Source organism: Lissotriton vulgaris, chromosome 10 (genome assembly GCF_964263255.1).
Source record: "Lissotriton vulgaris chromosome 10, aLisVul1.2, whole genome shotgun sequence".
NCBI classification, from domain to species: Eukaryota; Metazoa; Chordata; class Amphibia; order Caudata; family Salamandridae; genus Lissotriton; species Lissotriton vulgaris.
The window spans coordinates 32450037-32466827 of record NC_141698.1 but is presented as its reverse complement, the minus strand read 5'-3'; the positions used below and the strand labels follow the sequence as shown (position 1 = coordinate 32466827).

At 48.7% G+C, this 16791-nt stretch overlaps 1 protein-coding gene across 5 annotated transcripts in view; it reads right to left on the bottom strand.

The window, feature by feature from the left end:
• The window catches only part of LOC147684424 (catechol O-methyltransferase-like), a 195297-nt gene that overhangs the window by 35370 nt on the left and 143136 nt on the right, over window positions 1-16791 (bottom strand). For all 5 annotated transcript variants that reach the window (XM_086940354.1, XM_086940350.1, XM_086940352.1 and 2 more), the window contains exons 2-3: window positions 3302-3587; window positions 2152-2345 (exon numbers count right to left, since the gene is read on the bottom strand). In XM_086940354.1, coding sequence (XP_086796480.1) covers window positions 2152-2345; window positions 3302-3575 — 468 coding nt within the window. In that variant the 5' untranslated portion in view covers window positions 3576-3587. The remainder of the gene's footprint in view (window positions 1-2151; window positions 2346-3301; window positions 3588-16791) is intronic.

Genomic DNA, 16791 nt, shown 5'->3' with positions numbered 1-16791 from the left:
ATTATGATTCACTTTGCTGGTGCAAGCTTGGACCATCAACCTCACAGGAGTAGGACGCGGTGTAAGAAAATTGGGGTTGCCAGGTGCCGGCCTATGGCGCCAGGATACCTTCCTGCTCACTGGTGGGCAAGAGCAAGGCTTAGACCAAATACCCATAAGAGTGTCAATTAGGGCTTAGTTGAATGAGATTGAGGGCTTAGAGGAAGTAGGTCCGGGTTGCAGAGCTTCTATAAGGACATTTGTATTAACTTCTAGAGAAGGTAGTTGTAGGTCCAGGACTTCAGCAGGACATCTGTTTACTCCAGCAAAGGAAGCACTCCCTTCCATTAGCAGCCAAAGGCGGGGGGAAATAACCCTGTATCAGAAGACGTGTCAAGTCCACTGGCCTCCAGTAAATCCACGTATAAACGGCCACCATTATAATGTGAGGGTTAATCACCCCCATGGTCATCCCCAAATGGTGGTCAGCTCTGGTCGGAATCAGAACCAAAAATCAGCTTGAGCCTCCGAGGGCAGGGCTGTGTTAGTGGAAGTCTATATTGTCCGAATCAAGTTGTATGGAAACTGGGTGTGCCGGAGTGGAGCCAGGTGTATTTTCAGCTGGGGCTGAGACTGATTTGGCTAGGGTCAGACATCGGAATCAACAGCGGATCTCCCTCCACTGCTGGTGACATTCGGATAGGCAAATATGAAAGGGCGACCTGCGCAGACCTTGGAGCCAGAATGGAAGTCAGCACTGGGATTGGTGCAGAACCCAAAGCAAATTCCAGGGGCTCAGAAGGCGCCAAGGATAGATCTACCAGTGGTAACCCAACTGGAGGCCTCTGGATTCTTGGGATTTGAAGACGCACCAGAAGTAGCCAGAAGAGCGCCAAAAATACGCAGATGGTCTCCTTTAAGGCATCAACTTGCTATATAGTCGCCGATGCCCGAGGGAGTTCAGGGCACATCGGCCTCAACTGTGGGATACGGCCTCCGTCAGAGATCAAGAGCAAGATCGAGAGGCACCTTGATGCTCTTGTGACTTCTCTGTCGATAGAGAGTGGCAAGATGGGGTCGAGTCTTGTTTCTCCTTCTTGTGCTTCCTCTTCAGCTTTGACTTCATCATAACAGATGGCTTACAATGCGAAAAAGACCTGTTGCTAAATTGGCCCTGAGAGCGGAACAGTTCAGCGCCCCTGATTTGGAGCAAGAGCAGGACTTACGCAAGGTCCGTGGCTTCTTTCGATGTTCGTGACATACAGCCTCGCTTCATGGTCTTGGATCGTGTTCAGGTGCATAAGGGCACATTCATCACATGACTTGGGAGTCATGCCCCGAGCACAAACACCAAAGGTACACCTCATATGGGTACGTTACGAAGATCTATTTATAACAATCACTACATGATTTGAACCCTGTAATTTTAGATGGGGACATCATTCTCTTGTGCACTGGAATTCAATTTGAAGGATTTGTGAAACTGGCGAAAAACGAAGCAGAGCTCTGGGTCCGCATTGGAAGGCGTGGATCGAAGAACTCGCATTAGCGCGCAGCAGTGGGGCTTGTATGCGAATCTGCTCCATCCCTTCCGAGGTGGAACAAAGTGAACACAGAGAAGCATAGCACCACCTAGCAGCATGCAGGAGCACAACTATGAAAGCTTCCGGTTCCAGCCTGGCACCTGCAGAATAGTCTACAGGTGAGAAATCTGTGGTTAGAAGCATCCACCAGAAGCAAGAATAAAAAGCTGTCCATCAAGAAGATGGTTACCATGAAGCTCTGCAGATCTGATGCAGCAAAGGCAGACAAAACAGACAATTGTAAGTACCAACATCCAGTTTACTGTTCTGAAAACAACTGTTTCAAACTTGGGACCATGTGAACCACCCTAGCAAGGCAAACATGCACCACTGGTGTGAAGAGCCAGACTCTTAGGACAACTCAAACATGAGCAAGCACAGATGGGTCTTGCCTTTACCAGGTTTGCTGCATTCATCAGCTGTGAGATTACCACCAACACTGGCACCATTTATGGCTTTCTGGAACTGGCTAGTGGTAATTGAGAGCATAAATGTCAATGATATTCCATTCTTCTCAGGTGTGAGCCACAGAAATGTTTCACAAAAAGTGTCACAAAGAGAAGGAAGATCAGGGAAAGGGGCTGCTTACCTGCTTGTCCAGGCCAGCAAAGGCGATGACCTGCTTGGCCACCTTGGCGTAACCTGGGTTCATCTCCAACGTGATCAGGCGGGATCCAGGCCCCAGAAGCCTTCCCATGCGCACGGCCGAGTACCCGCAGTATGTGCCAAGCTCCAGAATCGTGCGGGGGTTTGTCTCCTGCACCACCTTGTCCACAATCTTCCCTGCAAGCAAACCAAAGTTCAGTGATCTCTATAGGGTGTCAAAAAAATTATTTTTTTGTCTAAGACAAGTAGGGTACATATGAATGAAGTATCCCTGTCTCGTCCCTCCCCATCTTCATCGTGGGACCTAGAGAAAGTCATGAGAACATACAGAAAGCTTCAGTTGTGATCACGGTCACCTCCTTTCCTGTCCATGGACACAGATGGGGCTTCAGCCTCAAGACCTGACAGTGTCTCCCCATCCTTGCAATACAGAGGCGGCTTCATTCCCAACATGGTCAGTGTCACCTCTGGACTTCAAGTAAACCTTGCGCTGGCTTCAGTCCTGGAGCGCAGTCTAAGCCTACGGCTCTTCTGTCCTTGAAACAGAGACAGGGCTTCAGTTCCCCACATCCCAGGACTGGTTAAGAAATCCCATTGGAGTCGGTGACAGGGGTTACCAATCCCATATGAATTTCGACTTCCCGGGAACGCGCAGGGTCTGGTGGTTGTCACCTGTGGGAGAAATTTAGTGAGAACTGAGGAATTTCATGGGGAACTGGCTGGGGAATTCCTACTTTCCATAGTAATACCTCATTTCTGAGGATCCCTTTACCCCCACCCCTCTAACCCCCAACTCCCAGTCTTCCACCAGAATTTCTAGTACCCCAGGTATCAGTACACCTGGGGAGAAGAGGGAACACCAGACACATGTGGGGCCCTCTTCCTAAGGCTATCATTGTCTCTATACAGGGAGGCCTAGCCCAGCACTATCAGCCCCCTTCATTGCCCCATGCTGGCAGCCTCTTTTCAAGTCCCGGGTAATACAGAGGGCTTCCTCTCTTGGTGGTACAAAGATCTTCAGTCTGCAGCACCATTAGTTCCTGGGCAGTACTAAAGGCTTAGATGTTCTGTCTCCGGACCCAGACCTGGGATATTCATTAACAATTAATGCACTCATTTGAAGCAGCCTTTACCTTTCTCACCGCCCACGTTCATGGCCCATTCCACGGTACCGCAGAACCGGTCTATGGTGTCCACCGCGTTGTTGGCGTCTCCGCGTGTGCCATGCTTTTGCAGGTATTGTAGCAAGCGTTCTGGTCGTGTCCGGCCTGTCATGAAGTCTTGGAACTTCTCATATAAGTTGTCGTGCCACCAAAGGGCCCACTTGCCATCGGTCCGTACCCAGTGCCGCACCAGGAGAAACACAAAGGTCAGGGCGCCCAACACAGCGGTGGCCACAAACAGCATGGTGACAATATCCTAAGAAGAGAAGTCCACCGTTATATCTTCAAAACATGTTCAGCACAGACAACAGCAGTGCAAGCTTCCCTCACACACAACAGTTCATCATACACAATTGCAGAGCACGCTTGCCTCACACACAACAGGTTCAAAATGGACAACAGCAGTGCAAGCTTCCCTCACACAACAGGTTCAACATGAACAACAGCAGTGCAAGCTTCCCTCACACACAACAGGTTCAACATGAACAACAGCAGTGCAAGCTTCCCTCACACATAACAGGTTCAAAATGGACAACAGCAGTGCAAGCTTCCCTCACACACAACAGGTTCAACGTGAACAACAGCAGTGCAAGCTTCCCTCACACATAACAGGTTCAACATGAACAACAGCAGTGCAAGCTTCCCTCACACATAACAGGTTCAGCAGTGCAAGCTTCCCTCACACACAACAGTTCATAATCGACAATTGCAGAGCAAGCCTCCCTAGGCACTAGACAAAGGCATTACTAGAAGACTTTAGATTAAAACTGCAAGACACCTAAGACCTACACAAGCACTAGACAATGGCATTACTAAATGCCTGTATATGAAAACTTTTAGTCAATTAGAATCACAGCCCTGTCCAACAACAGATATGGATGAATGCCTGGTGTATATGAATATCATAATGGTGGACACATTACTTTAAGTATCGCCGAAACACAAACTACTGTAGATGGTTCCTTGGCCATCCCTTTGCACCCTACCAAAAAACAATAATCTGCTAGGGGTCCTTTGATTAAGGCAGCCAATTAGTTTTCTTTTCGTGGCCCCTTGCTTCGTCTGTTCACCAATGACTGCTGTGAGGATCTGGGTGTACTGTAAGATAGGGCTGTGGAGCCTTATCATGGAGTGCACTCTCGGGTACCGTCTTGGGTCCAGTCAGTATCCTTTACTTAACCTTTGTTCAACCCAGGGTAGCTGTGGCCGCGAGCAGTGAGGCTTAGCAAAGGAACTTATTGTGAAGAATTTACCAGCACCAAAGAAAGGAGTAAGAACGTCACACAACAAGCAAGAGACAGGACAATAATTAAACTGGACTTTAGCGAACACTCTGGTACTCTCCGCATGATCCTTTACGCGGGGCAGGGAGGTACCTCCCTCCTCTAAACCCACCTTAGCTAGGGCAATACCTAGCTTACCCACAGAGGTTACCAAACACTGGAGTAATCTCCCACCATGACCAATAGGGTCAGGGGGATTGTTTTACCTCCTGACATGGGGTCTGCCCACCATTCTAGGGAAAGTGCGGTCATGAAGGCAAACTAACAGCAAAGGTTACGAACAGCTCCCAGCACCCACACTACACCCTTAGCTCTCCACTGGTGGATTTTATACCCTGTGGGTAACTTGGGACTGTTGGTGCTACTGTGCTTTTTCGAAGTGGGGGGCTACCACTTCATGTGGCAGACGCCCTCCTTCCACTCCTCCTCTTGTCAGAGCAGAGGGATCCCCCCTGTTGCTGAACAGTTGCCTGACACCTCAGGCCTTCTTGGGGAAACAGGTAAGATCTTGACAGTGCCCTCTTTGGGGTTCTCCCTTACTGGGATAGAATTCCCTTGCATCACTGGGTCTTTCTCTAGGAGTTTCTTCCCCTTCCTACCTTTATTTTTCTTGCCTTTTCTCTTGGACCTACTTGTTCTAACCTTAGGAACACGACCTCCAGAATCCCGGGGTGGGCAGTGCCCTGGGCAACTACCTCCTCTAGGCTCAGAGCAACCTCTGGGAGGTCAATGCCAAGGAGACATTCTAGAGGGAGGTCTAGAAGGACCACCACCCTGTGATAGCTCAGGGAACCTCGCCTCTCTAGACTTAACAAGACCATAGGTCTGTTAGTGGCCTCCCATGGGATAGCCCTTCTTCCCCTTACCTCTCCTGGCATTGCTCTGGGGCTACTAACCTGTCCGTCACTATGGTGTGACTGGTGCCTCTGCCTCTCAGGGCAGTGACTGGGATCCCATCTACTTTGAGGTGGTGAAAATGTTGACCCCAATCCTCTGGAAACACCAACTCACCATCTGGGCCTGTTTCCCGGTTAAAAGCAACCAGGATATCCTCATCAGGGGAATCCTCCTAAAGGCTACACTAGCTAAACTAGTGGGTACCATTCTCTTGGGACCAGCTGTGTCCCCTCGGTAGTGCCCTGTTTGCCGACAGTCAAAGCAAGGCCAACTCTCTAAGCATTGTTTTTGCCCCGGTTCCCCACTACACTGCATGCTAAAGGTAGGATGGGTTTTGATCTCTTCTCTTTTAGGGTTTTGGGTCACTGATGGAGTCTCTTTAGTGAGTTTACCAACTTCCTGCTTTCCCTTCTTTGGGCCTAACCCCACTTTCTTGGGACCACCCCCTGGGTTTTCTTGGAAATTCTAGTTCTAACCCATTCATTAGCCTTCTTGCCCAGCTCTCTAGGACTAGAAAGCTATGAATCTATCAGATGTGGGTGTCACTTCTCTGAAACTATTTGTTCCTCAATTACTAAATTGTAAAGCCCCTCATAGGTATCCACCATGTTACCTTGAATCCGGCCTTCCAGCGACTTCAAAGAGGCATCTACAAAGTCCACCCATGTCGGTGTTGACCCCTTTGGTATGATCCTAAACTTGTGTCTATGCTCCCCTGGGGTAAGCCCAAATAGCTCAACGAGTGCCTGCCTCAAGGTAGGAGTAAGGTGCTGCCACCTCATTCTCGAGTGTAAGCAATCTATCTCTCCCTATTGTATGTGGTCTTGTAAAGCACACTGCTGCCCTGAGGCGTCGTGGCGCTGTAGACCGCTGGGGAATCCGTCCTGGCTATCCCTGTGAGATGGTCCCTACTGGGTATCTCCAAGGTGAAACCAGGCATCCCCGGCGAATGTGGGGGGCCGTTGTAGAGATGAGGCAAGCTAATGCCCAGAGTTGCCGAGTGTGATCCCTGGTTAGAGAAGGCACTGAGGCGAGAATTATCGAGTCCGCTGACCCTGGTCCACGACCCTGCCGCGTCAGGAATTGAATCCTGGTCCCGGGCCGTTCTCTGCTACCGGGTCTGCCGCCTCTAACCAGTGAGCCACACCACTCCACTATTGGTGGTAGTAACTCTCAACAGGGCACCTAGTGTTGTGCGTTCACTGTCTTCATCCCAAGAGCTCTTTCATAGGATGCTAGTCACTCGTCTATGTCATCCCATCCTTCTCAGTTATGGGCAACCCGGGATCACAGGCCCCACCTGTGATTAACTCTGGTTCTTTGTTGCTACCACCATCTTCTTGGGGAGTTTACCCCGGCTTGACTCTCTTCTTGGCTAGGGCCAGTATTCTTGCTTGGAGTTCCAACTTTTTCTCCTTAATCTCTAGGAAGGCAAGTCGGTCATCCAGATCCTTGGATCTCCCTATGGAGGTTTAGCTTCTTTCACTCCCAGATAAGGAGCCATTCCTTGACCTGATACTAGGGACTTCACACGGGTTTCCCACTCGCTTTCAAAAGGAGTAAAGCTATTGTCCCTTTCGTCAGCACTATCAGTAGCAACTTCTCCTGCCAACTGGACTTGGGCCCTCCTGGCCTCTTCCCATTCTCTGAGGGCTTGTTCCAATTCCTCCTTTTTGGCAGTCATGCCTAATCCAATGTTCCTTCTCTCGCACATCCTTCTTAACTCATTGATTTTCAGCGTGGACACGTTAACCAAGTAAGTTGCCATGTTATCTATCTAACAGCCTTTGCAAAAATGTTTTGCCACTGGGTGAAGTGGTTGCCGACATCTTTGGCTCTTGAAAGAACAGTGCCTGGTCAAAGCTGCCGAGGTTTCAGATTGCTTATGTGTGACATTTTCATAATTTCAGTGTAATTATGAGCAAAATTTCAACGACTATGAGTGGCACTTTCTCGCAAGGAAAATCAAGCAATGAAGACGAGGGAAACATATAAATATCAGAAATTACACCCATTTGAGCAGAACTGCCAATGTTTCAGATTGCTTATATCTGATATTTTCACAGATTCAGTGGATTTATGAGAGAATTCAATGGCTAAATATGTGACACTTAGAGCGACACATTCTCGCAACCAAAATCATGCATTGAAGTCCATGGAAACAGACAAATATCAGAAATCACACTCATTTGAGCAACAAGAAACTGGAACTCTGCAGCAGGTGCTTTTAAACCTATTGTTTCATTTCTAAATAATCACCACCCTCTACCCCAACCTCAGCACCAGGTTCTGCTGAACCGCAGGTAACAAAGGGATCTCTGTCACAAATGCAGCAACCCACTGAGCTAGCCACATAACATACAGTTCTGTAATCTGCTGGTAGACTTTCTTTGCTGCAGGCATATTAACCCTCTATACTACTTGATGGTGAGAGTCAAACCTGCCAGTGGGTGCATTAATCACCAGACTTATCTCTGGCAAGTCTCAGTACTGGGAAAATAAAGCCTGCCACATCATACTGCCACTGTCCAGCAAGGACATTAAACCCCTTGTGCTAATAAATCATGGCAGACAAAACTGCTAGTTTAGTTAGACAAAACTCAGACTTGCAAGGCCCTGCATTTACAGCACAGACAGCCAACTTTTCCCTCTGCAGGATGCAGAAACACAGCTAAGGAGTGTCTTTGCTGCCACGAGGATAACCTGGAACAACCTTCTTTTGAAAGATTCCGCGCGTACACCAGGTGCATTATCTTCACGTCCACAGTGAAGACAGGACACCAGTAATTAGGCCAGGCACATAGTCCAGACCATGCACCAGATCGCAGGCATTTCCCCCGAGTGCCTAGTCTGACTTTGCCAGTGCACGAAGCAAAAGTGTACCCATTTGCATGGCGCTATGCCATCCTGGAGCCCCTCCCCATTCTCGTAACAAACATTTGAAATGTCAGCAGAGGGTTATTCAATGAATATGTGACTTACCTGAGCCTCTTGAGAGTCAGAATGATCCATTGAGAGGAGCTGCTGGCGCGGCACCGCAGAGCGGTGATCGCTAGCCGGTCTCTTCGTCGGAGAGCGAGCCCTGCTGCCCCGCCTCAACCTGCAAATTGCTCGGCTGGGCCCCCCAGGGGGGGACAGGGATGCAGTCGAGTGGTTTTCTAGGGCCGGTTTCGGACGATTTTGTTACAGGGGGGCGATATTGCTGACCCCCGGTAACATACACTGTCCCCTGGGGCCCAAAACTGGCCCCCACCCTGGCGGCCCACCGGGGAAACGCCAAGTGCCTGCTACGGCCAGTCCGGCCCGGAATGTGAGACTCGCGCCAGCGTGGCGAGTCCAGACACAAGTTGGGCTCTGCCTGGGCTGGGCTCAACAACAGCACATTTCGAGGTCAGGAGGAAGTGAGCAGGTGGTCGATTCTGAACACCGACTTCCTTCTTTAACCCGGGGCCATGGAGCAGCGCGGCGGGCGGAAGAACAGCAATTAATTCCTGGGTGCAGTGGCATAACATAGGCCCCCGTAGCCCGTGCGGGGGGGACTCGAGCTCCAGGGGGACCCTTCAGCACAGTACCTTGGCCTGAGAGCTCCTGACTGTCTCCAGAGGGGTGGGGGGGGGGGGGGCTGCATGTACTCTGTAGGGAGGCCACCTCAAGTTTCGTTACGCCCCTGTCTGGGTGCCCTGAGGTTCAGCCGGCTAGCAGAAAACTGAATATCCTGTCACAGCATGCGCCGACTGGACACGGCTCCTCCCCAACAAACAGTGTATCCATAGGGACCTAACGCGACCCGGGGGAACAGAAAACAGCTGATAAGGATATGCCTCACTGCACAAGAAGCGCGCGCTTGACCTTACATGCCAGCTATTTGGGGAGGGAGGGGGTACATTCTTGACTGTGTTGGGATATTAAAGAAGATATATTTGTTCACTGAAGATGTTGTATAACGTAATAATTGCTGTGTGATGGAAAACCTTCAATAAAATATGTTAAAAAAAAAATAAGGATACGCCTATACGTTTCTTAACCGCATCCGTGCGGCGCGAATTCCCCGCCCATGCTGACTCCGCCTTGCGCGGGCGGAGTCATGACGGAACGGTTCCGTCATCAGCACAGCTCAGCCGATGCTGATGACGGAACCGTTCTGTCATCAGCATCGAAGGGGTTAAACAAGGTTCCTCTTACCAGAGGAGCAATTTTAACCTTGTGATATAAAGGATCTGTACACAACACAACGCAGTCAGCAGTGAGACTGACAAAGTACACAGGGTGGCTGTGCTGGGGTGTGGAGAGTGTCGGAGCAAGCAGGGTAAGGCTAGAAGCGCCCTCTGCCAAGATGGTGGTGCTGACAGAGAGCAGGCGACAGGCTCTGGCTGCCAGGGCCGACTGCAGGGCTCACAGACATGCTCCTGTCCCAGAGCGACATGGTGCAGGAGCCGGCTGTACAGCCCCGCTATGGCTCTACCCAAGCCCGGATTCATGGAGCACCCGAACGCCGCGCTCACTGCTGCTGCAAATGCAGCTCCAATCAGAGTCGCAGTCACTACCTGCTTCACCCAGGCTGAGCACGCAGGTGCCGTCAAGGTGCTAAAAATGTGTGATTAATGCATTTTAATACGGTGATGCAGACCACCACATTAAAATGCATTAATCTGCTGCCCGATGCGTGGTACCGGGCAGGGCTGCCTAGTGCAAACAGAACTTTGGCAAAACTTTTGAAACTATTAGCTCAACTCTACTATAGTATGTCCTTTCTGTGGTTACCAACTTAAATTGCCTGGTACAGCTAAACACAAGTTCTGGATCCCAAGGCTTGGCACCACTGTGATGATCTGGGTGTACTATTTGATATGGCTGTGGGGCCTTATCCTGGAGTGCTATCACAGGTACCGTCTTGGGTCCAATCAGTGCCGTTTACCTAACCGTAGCTCAACCCTGGGTAGCTGTGGCTGCGAGCAGTAAGGCTTGGTAAAGGAACTTAGGGCCCGATGTAGGTAAAATAGATTTACCGATTTTTAATTACCGAATTTTACCGATTCGGTAATTAAAAATCGGTAAATCTAAGGGGTGGACATGTAGGTATTCCAGATGTGCTGGAATACCGATTCTGAAGAATTCGGTATTTACCGATTCGGTAAATACCGAATCGTTAATGCCCATTCATTCCTATGGGCTTTGAAGCCCATAGGAATGAATGGGCATTACCGATTCGGTATTTACCGAATCGGTAAATACCGATTTTCACAAGGGTGCAGGGGGTGTCACTTTGATACCCTCTGGCACCCCCAAAACAGGCTCGGGTGCCATGTGGCAGGCATACATGCCCTAAGGGCAGGTCTGCCTGTCACATGGCATAGGTGTGCATGCACAGATGTGCATGCACACCGGAATCGGTATTTTACCATCAAATTAATTTGATGGTAAAATACCGATTCGGTAGGGCCCCTGGGACTCTGAAGAGTCCCACCTACATCTGGGTGCCTCAGATTCGGTAAAATTACCGAATTCTTATTTTACCGAATCGGTAAAATTACCGAATCGGTAATTTTACCGATTCGGTAAAATAATGCCCCCTACATACCGGTTACCCTTTTACCGATCGGTAACGGCCGAAAATACCGATTTTCGGCCGTTACCGCCCGACCTACATCGAGCCCTTAGTGTGAAGCACTTAACAACACCAAACAATGGAACAAGAAAGTTATACAACAAGAAAGAGACACAAAAATACTTTATAAAGAAATACAGCATATGTTTATGAATTTTTAGAGTCCTTGATCATCAAAATCGACCGGATTGTTCTGGAGATACAGATTTTTAAAGCAATAAAAATACTTTTAAATACAACCGAAAATGAGCATCAATAAAAACTTTGGAAAAGTTTGAAACAGTTTGGTGAATCCGACCCGTATTGTGCAACCAATTCTGGCAGGTCAGAGGTGTAGGAATCGAGTATGGATGCTTTGGATAATTACTTGGCCACCAGAGCATTTCTGAAGCTAGTTGTTAACTTTACAGGATGACCGCCACAGACTTCGATGGAGTGGTCCTGATGCTGAGGAATGCAGGAAAGGGATGCTCAACGGATGCTCCTGATGTTGTGCAGTCAACAGCAGTGAAGTGCGGTTGATCCCTCAGTCCATTGGTGGGTGTAACCACGGCACCTTGGGTCCCACAGTGTCCTCGTTGCAGCAGCAGAAGGCCAGTTGCGCCTGGCCTTCTGCTTCTTGGTCACAGCGAATATCCTCGGTGGGGGCTAGTGTCCCTTGGGTGTGACGAATCCGGGTCCTGCTGGGTGCGGCCGACACAGGTGTAACTTTTGCTTAGCTTGGATTTGCCTCTTGTGTGTGCGGCGACTGATAGCAGCATGGCAACTGCGGTGGGTACCATTTTGTCGATTTGAGCACTTTTAGCTCTTGTGTCCCTGGAGCTGGTTTTAGAGGGAATCAGTTGACTGATCCACACCTTATGCCCTCAGATTGGCTGAAGTTCCACCTTTGTCGTCTGCTACTGTGGAAAATAATTTCAAGTTCCCTTTCCTGGTTGGGAAGCATTTTAAACAAGTTCGACCTGCTTGGCTTTATTTACCTTTACTATCCGATGTGCAGTTCTTGTTTTTATATCGGCAGCAGTCCCATTACGGAACTTTTTCATCATGTGTTTGATGTATTTTATTTTCTTACTCTTGTCTTTTATAGTTTTATTTGTTAAAACCAAATACAAATTATCTGTTAGGAATGAATATCTTATTCATAAATTTTCCCTGTAAATAAATGTAAACGTCTCAGAAAGTGCTGGAAGCTGCAGTGCCGTTCAGCAGACAAGCCAATGATGTCATGCTCACAGAGAGGGGGTCTGGCAGTCAAGCAGGACAGGGTTCCCTGAAGTAAGAAATCAACAATCCAGCCCACAGACCAGAACCCCCCCCCCCCAATGGTAGTTGTTGTAGCTACTAAACCACTGTTTTACATATGATAATATAAACACATATACGGCCCCTATTGCGCAATTGACAGCAGAATTTGGTGATGGGATTTTCTATATTCTAGGGAGAGAACTCCTGACACCCCCCAACCCAACAGCCAGCTGTAGAGGACGGACAGAGCAGTCCACGAGTCTGGGCCCAGAATTTCCGGGTCTGCAGTTTGCACATACCTGTAAGTGCGGGTGCAAAACTGTACCCCATGTTCATGCCCTGAGTGGTATTCACCCTTCTAATGAGAGCCATAGCTGTTGGGGGTCGTTCTTAGACCCATCCTATACATCTCAATATGTAGCTTGTTCCTTTTGAGCCATTGTACCGACCCTTATATCTGTTCTGCCTCCGTTGGGATTTCTACTCTTTCAAATGAGGATTAATAACTGGTCGATATGGGGTCACAGATAAACAAGGTTGTTTGGTCTCACAACCTATAGACATTCTTTTAGAAAGTTGACACTTTATAGCAAGCGATTCTTAGAGCCCAGAGCTTTGTTGCACGAGAGCCTTGCTACTGTGTAAACTACACCCTTCTGCTAATCTCACCTTGTCTCAGAAAGTGTGATAGACCTCGACAACAACAGACACACAAGCGTCCTACTGGAGACCAAGGACCCCAGGCTTAACTAAGAACACAAAGACTGCATTCATTCATCTCTACATTCACTCAGTCCCGCCTACTGGCCTACCAGTCAGTGTCAAAGGGGATTACACCTTCCACTAATGGAACCCAGGTTGGGGTCCTGGTGGTTCAGGTGTGATCCGGCGATCACTGGGTCCACCTCTCAGCACACAGCACCCCTTCAGTGTAAGGGTTCAGTGCTACCCAATTTTATTGAAAAACCTAGGGAGTTGGGGTTCCCTCTCATGATCCAACACAACAGGGGACCAGGGTTGGTTTCTAGTACACAATGGTGTGATATGTCCCTGGTATTCACCTGATAAGACTAAGAAACCGCCAACCAGACCCAAAAGTCCATAGTGAAATTTGGTGAAATGCCCGGTATAACATTGTTGTAAGTGTCGAAATCGCCTGTTTTTCTGGAATAAGCAGTATATGGATGTAGCTCGGGGAGGCATATATTTGAAAATATAATAATTTACTATTCTAACCCCAGAATATCTGTGGGATGTGTTGATTGGATTGGCCTAAGTGTCAGCAAGTCTGAAGATTAAAGTTGTGTCTCTGTTAATACAAAGGCACAGGAGATATCCAAATGCTTGGCAGTCATTTGTTACTAGAGCTTGAGGAGTAATGTTCTACTTTACAAAACCAACAATTCAATTCATATAACAAGTAAATACACTTATTCATCAGTTATTTGAAAGATAAGAAACTTTGTACAATAACGCATTGGATGGTTGTTCCGTCATATCTCGATTATACCATTCATAAACTACATCATTATTACTACAGAGACACTATCCATTCTTCATAGAGAAACAGCCCATGGACAGACTCCGTTTATATCCACAATTCCAAATTCCATTTGACTCTTCGGGCACTATTAATAGAGAGGTCCATTATTCCAAGACAAACAGCACAAGAACAGCCAACAAGTTTCGCAGTAACAACACCGCTTCTTCAGGGCTAAAGAATTGTCTTTGTCTATATAAAGGTTTTAAACTTCTGATACGAAAGGATTTGACAACCGACTCTGCTAAGAGGCGTAGGTTTATTAACAATATCTGCAGTCCCAACGACGACAAATCATCACTGGAATGCAATGTAGGATCTATTTGTTATGACTCCTCATCTCACGACATCATTTCGCACCAAATGTTCTCAAAAAACACTCCCAAAGCCCTGCAAATTCTAATACCAAAGGTCAAGTTAATTGGCATGGTTTTGCTCAAGATCCATAGTCCTTCATATCGGACATTCCGCATCCCGGCCAGCCGCAAGAGAAGGATCCACCATTGGATTCCAGCGATGGTTGATTGTCTTAGCATAGTCAGTTGTCAAGCCCTTTCGTATCAGAGATCAAGTTGCTGTCTCTCGCCTCGGTTTTTCCCTTTGCGCTCGACACCCAGAGAAGCCGAGGATATTTCCGGTGAGCAACAAACGACCTGCACAACTTCTGGACCAACTTCACTGGGAACAAATGCTGCACTCCTCCAAGAAGACCCGCTTCTAAGCACGTAAATCCTGTAACATTGCTCGCACCTTGCAGTGTGAAGGCTACTCACTCAATGACGAGAGACAGGCAACTTTTACTTCTTGCAAAGCATCAAAGACTTCCCTTCCTGAGCAGTGTTTTGGTCCCCACGTGGCCATCTTCTTGGTCAGGCCCTCTCTTCATTGTTTCAGCCAGATATGTGGCTTTTTTCTTCGCCTCCACCCTATGCAGCTGTGTAGTGCTCCTGATAACTGCTAACAGTGGGGGCCTGGGGGTGCATGTGAAGAGCTTAGATACCGCGTGACACAGGGCGGCACCGCAGCTCTGAGGGCACGTAAGGTTATCGCCGTTGAAAGCACACATGGTTGAAAATGACCTGTTACCGGTGGAGTTTTTTATTAAGCCATGTGTTTGCCAAGACCTTTTGTTTTTGCTAATATTCTGTACAGAATACATTTAGTTATAGAGTTTCACCCAGCCCACTTTATCTATTGGTCTGCAGTTGCGTCATTCACATTTTTCTCCCACCCCCTGCAGCATTCAGCACGCGCAAAAGGTCAGCCACTGGCTGACTTCACTGTGACTGGTGGCAATCTGCAGTTTCACAAGGAACACAGTCACACACAAAGTAGCTCCCTACAGTGCCAGGAAATGCTATGCTAATATGTGCTTTTTGAGGCTAAAAATAGAATTGTACTTTTATTCATTTTTTCGGTCTCTCCCATGCAAAGCGCTGCATAGGAGGACCTTTAGCCGTCGTTCTGCTCTTTTTCGAAGCACATAATTGTGCTTGTGGCAGCATCCACTTTGCAGGAGCGAGCAGGGGGCGCGCCACAAGCACGAATATGGGCTTCGAAATAGAGCAGACTGCGCGCGCACTCCCTGTCTGACGTCCCTTCATTGCTTTTACTGGGCATTCATTGCCCACTTGCGCGTGAGGTGTGACTGGCGCGGACTGCACTCCCGGGCCGCATTCCTCCCCGACGTGCTCTGGCGGCAGCCGGCATAGCTCACGCACCTCCCCTCTTCGCACGAGTCTTTTGAGCACCCTCCGGCTTCCCGCGCTTGCAGGTTTATACAGCGCTAACTCGGCATCGGGGCGCTGTGCATGAGCACCATTTGCATCACGCAAGCAGACGTTCATATGTTTTTTAGGCAGGGGAGATGCTACTTGCCCGCTTGCGTCTCTTCCCTTCTCTCTGTCAAGTCAAGTCAAGTCAAGTCAATAAATTTGTATAGCGCGCTACATACCCAGAGGGTCTCAAGGCGCTTGAAGAAGGGTGGAGACTTACTTGTCAAATATCCACGTTTTAAGTTGCTTTCTGAATGCTAGGTGGTTCTGAGTAAGGCGAAGGTGAGTGGGAAGTGAGTTCCAGGTTTTAGCTGCCAGGTAGGAGAAGGATCTACCTCCCATGGTGGTTTTGTTGATGCGCGGTACAGTGGCAAGGGCCTGGTTGGAGGATCGTAGCTGACGGGAGGGGGTGTAGAAGGACAGCCGTGTGTTGAGGCATTCAGGTCCGATTTCGTAGAGTGCTTTGTGTGCGTGGGTTAGGAGCCGGAAAGTAATCCTCTTATTGACGGGGAGCCAGTGGAGGCTTTTCAGGTGACCAGAGATGTGTTCTTTACGCGGGATGTCTAGTATGAGCCTGGCTGAAGCGTTCTGGATGCGTTGGAGTTTTTTCTGGAGTTTTGCGGTGGTACCTGCGTATAGTGTGTTTCCGTAGTCCAGTCGGCTCGTGACCAGAGTGTGGGTGACTGTTTTTCTAGTTTCGGTGGGGATCCAGCGAAATGTTTTTCTGAGCATGCGAAGAATGTTGAAGCAAGATGAAGAAACGGCGTTGACTTGTCTGTTCATCGAGAGTGAGGAATCCAGGATGACGCCCAGGTTCCGTGCATGGTCCGTCGGGATGGGTGCTTTTCCAAGGGCCTCTGGCCACCAAGAGTCATCCCAGGCGGAGGGGGAGGTGCCTAGGATGAGGACTTCTGTTTTGTCTGAGTTCAGTTTCAGACGGCTGTGCTTCATCCATTCGGCTACTTCTTTCATTCCTTCATGCAGGTTGGTTTTGGCAGTGTTAGGGTCTCTGGTGAGTGATAGGATCAGTTGAGTGTCGTCGGCGTAGGAGATGATGTTGAGGTTGTGTTGGTGTGCGATGACCGCGAGGGGGCTCATGTATACGTTGAAGA